Raw genomic sequence first — 6,981 nt, forward strand, 5'->3', positions numbered from 1 at the left:
TATTTTCATCACAAAACTATGACTAAATTTGTTCAAAATTTGTTGTCAAAATGAACACTGGTGGCAAACCTGCAAGTAGATAGCTTACAGTTGTTGTTACATTGTTTGGTTTTAAATTGTTTTATCATCAATTTATAGAAGTGTTTCATAAAATTGTTTGATGAAATTGTTTCATAAGTATTTTTATAGAGTGATTGAAAAGGCTGTTTTATTTGTTTATCTATTTGTTAACTGGAAAGAAAAATAAAAGGATAATATGCAATATGTGGTTGCTACATTCATTCAGGCTTAAAAAAATGACAATATTGTAAGTAATCCAAAGTAATCAGATTACGTTACTCACTTGAAGTAATGTAACTGATTACGTTACAAATTACATTTTGAGTGATGTAATCAGTAATCTGTAAGGGATTACATTTTAAAAGTAACCTTCCCAACACTGTCTACCATAAGGCTGATCGAGCATTCACATATAGATCAATATTCACACAGTGCATATTAGGTAGAACTTCACATCAAAAGCAGCATTTCTGAGACTAGGCTACAGCCGAAGTAGGCTGTGTTTCTCTGAAGCTATGTCATAGAAGGCTGTTTCAAAGTAAACAGACCTGTGTAAATGGCTGAGAAATGCAATGATGTACACCCTTTCATGCCCTAAATTATCAACAGTTCTCTGTGCATGCACAACCTGAAAGAAACCAAAACAACACTTGAAGTTGTGTTGTTTCTGGTGATTTCACCATGCAGACCTCATTAGACTGTTCTTCATAGGACAGTCTTACTGAGGACCTGTGCACTACATTCTTTAAAGCTAGTGTGCTTGTGTGTTTAAGGGAATAATGGGAATTCCTAACAACTAGTAGACAGGGGGAGTACTGCATAATTCATTAAGATTCATTGGGAATTTTTCTATTTCTTCTTTTTAAAAGTAGAAAGCACAGGGTTAGGGTTGGTTCCTGTCTTATTATTATTTATATTATTTTCAAAGCATTAGTGCAAGTTGTATGTAATGTAAAGTCAGTTATTGGATTAAAAGTAAAGAAAGACATCTCTGATGACTCTCCAAAAAAGAAACTGTTGACCCCTGCTGCAGGATCAAGCCAGATGCACTGGATGTTATTTTGCACAGCCAGCTCTTTTGCATGCTTATGCAGATCGTCTTTGCATTGATGCATGCTCACGAAAGCAGCGAGATGAGCACTTGGTCGTCTCGTCCTTGCCACAGCATCTCCCCTTCAAAGTGCACCAGCCCCTGCCTCCGGGCTCGCAGCAGCACTCCCACCACCTTGTTAGAGATGCTCACGTAATGTTCAAACAGCGTTCCAAACTGCACGGCTGCCCTGCCGTCCTCTTGGCTCTCGCCGATTTCTCGGATGACCTGACACAGTTCCTGCACCTCCCTGCTCACATGGGAGTGAGCGTCCTGCCCTCTCTGCTCTGTTTTGGAACCCTCCGGAGGCCTGCCGTAGCTTTGCTGACCCTTCTGCAGCTGCACAGCCGGTGCCTCATTGTTGCTGAAGGGATTGTGTTTCTGATACTCCTGATGATCACTGGACCATTTCAGCCAGCTCTGTGTTAATCCTTTAACTGAAACATCACCGGGGTCTGCTCCGTCTTCACATGGCTTGGCTGCATCCTTTGTCTCCATAGTTTATTTCACAGCCATTGAAACCCCCTTTACAACAGTTGCCTCTGGAACAAAACACACTGTTAGTGATTCATTGGCTCTGAATAGGGTGCATTCATGTGTTATGGGCCAGCAGGTGATACAAGACTCTGGTTATGTTGTGTTTATTTACACTGCTAATGGGCACATATGCAAAACTGAATAAATTAATTTATCTTGGCCATAAGTGTAATATATGGAGTTTATGTATAAACATCATACAGTCATGTAAACAATTAGGATCCCTTGTCTTTTTAACATTTTTAAATAATGTTATATGTGATGTTTTGGATTGAGAGGTAGAACTTATCTAATTACAAAAACAAAAAAACAATCATTCATACAATGACATTAGGACACCTCTTACCACTTAAAAAGCCAAAATTATTCTGATGATTAGAACATAGACAGGATTTTGGAGGAGCCTGTCTTGTTTAAACCTCAGACATTTAGGCTCTGTTCAGATACAGATACAAATATGTTTCTCGAATATGATCTGTTGACATGAATGTCTGTACTAAAGTAACAAACCAATCTGTATGCACTGCAGAAATAATGACATAAACATTAGTAACTAAACATATGTGCAGTGGCGCAAAAAGGGGGTATGCAGCGTATTCAACACATAGGGGCGCTGCACTACAGGGGGCGCCAAATCGATGCCGGAAAATAATTTCTAGTCGGCATTTTCTGTAAGAGCTGTTGGTTCATGTATGATAATAGAATATAATAATAATATAATAATATAATAATAATACACAGGGGCGTGGCGTGGCCTGGGCTTCCAGTAGCCCCGAATCGTTTTACTCAGCTCAGCTGTATTATTAGTGAGGAGACAGGCCGCTGTGAATGGAAAATCTCTTGACGCGAATCACGGAGCCAGTTCTAGGATAAAGTTCCGCCTTTCAGGAGAAACAGCCAATCAGCTTGCTGGTTTGCGGAGCGCGGTGGGCTAGTAGGGAAGCCCCCGCCCAAGCCCCCCCACTGCCTCGCTGGGGAGGATTTTTGAGGGTTTTTAAGTTCTTGCACCGGGTTTCAGCACTGATGTTAAAACATATCTGGATATACGGAGATTTTTCTAAAAGAAAGGTAAATGAACTAACCATGTAAACTGTGACGAGATGTTTCTGATAGCTAGTTAAAAAGACCCGTCTCTGAATCAAAACACACAGACCAAGGTTTGAAAATGTACCTGATCAGCCAATAACTGTTTCATTTTCAAATTGTTTTTATTAATTTAGGATTGCAGGATTACTGTAAGCTATAATTAACGAAAATGTATTTAGCTAACCAGTTAGCTATAAGCTGGATGTTGTCGAAAGCCAGAATTTAGTATTATACTTAGTTTAAATTAGTTTTTTAACCCTGTTCTCTCCTCTAAAATTGTATGTTTTTCACCCGATCCAACTGATCAGCTAATAAACTTATATAATCAACTGGGCTGAGCCCCGGATTTTTAAATACCCAGGCAACGCCCCTGATAATACACATCAAAAAACAAAAACATGCACTCATCAGGCGCCCATACACTCCTTCTCCACCTGCAGGACAGGTGCTGTATTTACAATATAACCGATCATAACAAGTAAGTAAGTAGATGGTGAATCATAAAACTAATACGTTATAGAACAGGGGTCAGCACTGTATTTTATATTACATAACTGATATTCTGCATCTTGAAATCATTTTTGAAGGGGGGGGCGCTGGTAGTATGTTTGCATACACCTCAAAAAGTATGTAGGTTTACCCCTGCATATGTGTATTGTTGGATCCAAACACTTCAATCGCTCTGGACTTGATGTAGTTGTTACTTATCAAGCTGTGACGCAAAAAATCCAGGCTGAGAAACATCTGTAAAAATCCAACTGGATTTTGCACAAATTGGATATTTTTCAGTCTATATTTAAAAAAAAATTAATCAGTATACAACCATGATGTGCCAAAAATCAAATGTGGGCTGGCAGTCTAACTTAACAAATACATACTGTTGATAGAGTCCTCAAAAACATAACCTGTGGTCTTCCAACTGTGTTCACGAACATACATATCAATATTAACACACATTCTTGCTTTCTGTTTGCTTTATTTTGTTTATTTGTGTTTATAAGTCACTAAAGTGTACCCTGTCACCTGGTGGCCCATATCACCTGAACCTACGTTAAGAGATCCAGCTACAGTGATCCTTTAAATTATGTATCAGGTAAAGTACAGCCAACAGCACTGTAATCACAATTGTCTTTGCTCTTAAATAAAGAAATTGTTGCAGATGCATTATTTTCACACTGTAGTATAAATATCTTGTAATGCAAAAAAGCAATCTACTGAAGATTTAAATAAATATTTTCTGACTTTCCATACATTTAAACTCTCTTAAAGCAGTAAACAGCTCTAATTGAACAACAATGTTCAATTTACTAAAACATCTACCTATAAATTGCAAAATCAGAATAAATGATTCAGAAACTAAAGTGGTCTCATTTTTTTCCAGAGCTGTATATTGCAATGCAAAAAAACAATCTATTGTCAACAATATTTAAATAAATATTTTCTGACTTTCTCTAAATTTTAAATCTTTCTTTCCATTTACAGTCGATGGAAAGAATGTATAGCAAATAAAAATTTAAAAAATGTTGCAGATGCATTATTTTATTTAAGAAATACTGTAGCTCACACTGCAAAAAAATATTTTGTCAAAAAGAAATTCCTGACATTTCTTGACTTTCTATAAATTTTAACCTTCTCTTTTCCTGTACAGTAGATGTGAGCAATGTATAATATTTTTTTATTGTTGTGTATGCTAATCCTGCCAAAAACAGAAACAAGGACGCCTCGAAAATGTGAGAATTAATAATACATAAAGAACAATAAATAATAAAATAATAAAAACTTTCATTTTACCAAAGTGCATTTTTTGCCCATATATGCAGCAATGTGCTGCCAGGGACAATATCACTCCATACATTCAGTAACTAAAAAAGGTAAGAATATAACTAAAAATATGTAGTGTATGTATATGTAGTAAAATAAGAGGCGTATAAGATCTGCACTAAAGTGCACAGACACTATACAGAGCTCCGAGAGGGTGGATATAGGGGGGGAAAGTAGTGAGAATGAGAAGAGAAAGAATTAAGGGAAACGATAAGAAACAGTTACATCGTTATGTTGTGTTCGTTGGAAGTAAAGGATTAAAGTAAGGAGAGTTTTCTTACCCTGCTCTTTATGAAGAAGAGCTGCTCCAGTGACAGGGCGCTGCTGCTGCTGCAGACACTCACACACTTTCAGAAATAACAATAAGACAGAACTGCACGACTTCTGATTGACCAGTGAAAAACACACCCTCAGACATCACTGTGAAGCTGTCCACTTTTTCACCTGCTTTCTTACCTACGCCTGGGGAGTCTAAATCCGATTAAGAGACACATTTAGAGCTGCTACTGAATCCTCTCGAAAGCAAGAGTCTGTTCTGGTCGTTTATTCTAAAAAACAGCACGAAGACAAGCAAGAAAAGTCCAGAGACTGAGTGAAGAGTGAGTAAAGCCTGTGTCTGAGTTGTGTATTCTCCTGGTTTATAAGGTTAGTTAACGTTAGTTAGTGTGAGTAAAGTCTGACAGCAGGGCGGAATATAGACATGTACACATAGACGCCGCATCGATTGACGCCGCCTATTGGCGCTGGCGTATCAGTGAGGCCGCCATATTGGAGGAGTCAACCACGCGCCCCAGTTATTAGTACTGAGGAAGGTGAATAATGCATCTATAATAATCACAACTCTACCAATTTATACCCAATTTCACACGGTTTGTTTTGTTTCTAACAGCAGAGATGTGATAATGATACAAGACGCTGTCTCACATTACAAATACGTGTTTTCATGTTGAAATACTTTAAATTATGCTCTTTTACAAAGACAGACATCTGGTATAGCATATAAATAAATGTATAAATGAATTCATTTTATGTTTATATGTACGTACACACACACTTAATACACTTAACCATACCTGTCAAGTCTCCCGTTTTGGCCGGGAAACTACCGTATTTTACTCCTCTTTCCCGCCGTCCTCCCGTATTAGTATTTTCCCGTAAATTTCCCGTATTATATTAAGATTAAAAAATATATATTATTGAGGAGACAGGGCACTGACCGCGCTGTGTCTCTTAACCAATCGTGGAGCCGGTTCAAGGAGAAAGTCCCGCCTTTCAGGAGAAACAGCCAATCAGCTTGCAAAGGAGAGTCAGTGTGGTGAAGCCCCTAGTCGCTGTGAGTTCAGGCAGCTAGTCGGAGCTGCTGATGTTAAAACATATCTGGATATTCAGCGATTTTTTTTAAAGAAAGGTAAGGGTAAGCTAATCATGTAAACTGTGATGAATTTTTTCTGATAGCTGCTTAAAAATACTCGTCTCAGAAATAAAACACAGATTAAACCTTTTAAAATAAAAAGATTACAGCTTGTGACTCAGTTTAACTAGAAATGTGGAGAGGACCGAAATTAACTGAACTGATCAGGGGTTGAGTAATCAAAAGAAAGAAGTATTAATTAAAAATTATTAATTGTGTAGGCCACTTAGGACTAATTTTTACTGATGGAATATATCTGGTCCATGTCCTTTTAGTAAAGGCTCATAATACTATTTCTAGGTCACATACAGTCATTTTGCAGAATTTGTGCACCCTTTGTTCAATTTTAAATCTATTAAATAAATAAAAAAATATATAATATAAAAGAGTGCATTTATGGCAAAAAAGACATGAAATCTTAACTTTTTTTATATCTAGAAAAGGATTTTTAATTTGGCTGTATTAAAAGAATGACATATGTAGGAATGTCCACAACATTTCAGATTCTGATAATCTAATTGTAGTGTGTAAGTGGTTCACATGTGGTTATTTTAGATTTTTTGTAAACGTGTCTTAAAATGTAAGGGATACTGAACCTTCGTTGGGCTGGTGGGACGGCTTTAAGCGGACAGAGGAAAATATCCCTTATTTTTAAATCTAAAACTTGACAGGTATGCACTTAACACATTAATATGCCATACCATATTTCTGTCTGTTTCTTTGTTAAAGACCATAATACAAAGTATTTCAGGAAGAAAGCACATATTTGTAACGTGAGACAGCGTCCTGTATCACAACCACATCTCTGCCGTTCATAACAAACCAAACAGTGTGAAAATCGGGTAAACATTTTCAGTACTAATAAATGCACTGGAGAGCATGGTTGACTCCTCCAATATGGCGGGCAGTGTTCTGTCGAGTTGTACTAACTTGTCAAACCGTGCAACGGGACGATATAAAAAATGCTCCCGACAGA

At 37.3% G+C, this 6,981-nt stretch overlaps 1 protein-coding gene across 1 annotated transcript; it reads right to left on the bottom strand.

Moving 5' to 3' along the window:
- Positions 1 to 484: 484 nt before the first annotated feature.
- On the bottom strand, positions 485 to 5,394 carry si:dkey-29b11.3 (actin-binding Rho-activating protein-like). The gene is made up of 2 exons (XM_015606459.3): positions 4,876 to 5,394; positions 485 to 1,692 (listed from the first exon to the last, which is right to left on the bottom strand). Exon 2 carries the CDS (start codon positions 1,646 to 1,648, stop codon positions 1,178 to 1,180), a length of 471 nt encoding a protein of 156 aa, XP_015461945.2. The 5' UTR covers positions 1,649 to 1,692; positions 4,876 to 5,394; the 3' UTR covers positions 485 to 1,177.
- Positions 5,395 to 6,981: the final 1,587 nt, after the last annotated feature.

Source organism: Astyanax mexicanus, chromosome 6 (assembly GCF_023375975.1).
Source record: "Astyanax mexicanus isolate ESR-SI-001 chromosome 6, AstMex3_surface, whole genome shotgun sequence".
In the NCBI taxonomy this organism is placed as follows: domain Eukaryota; kingdom Metazoa; phylum Chordata; class Actinopteri; order Characiformes; family Acestrorhamphidae; genus Astyanax; species Astyanax mexicanus.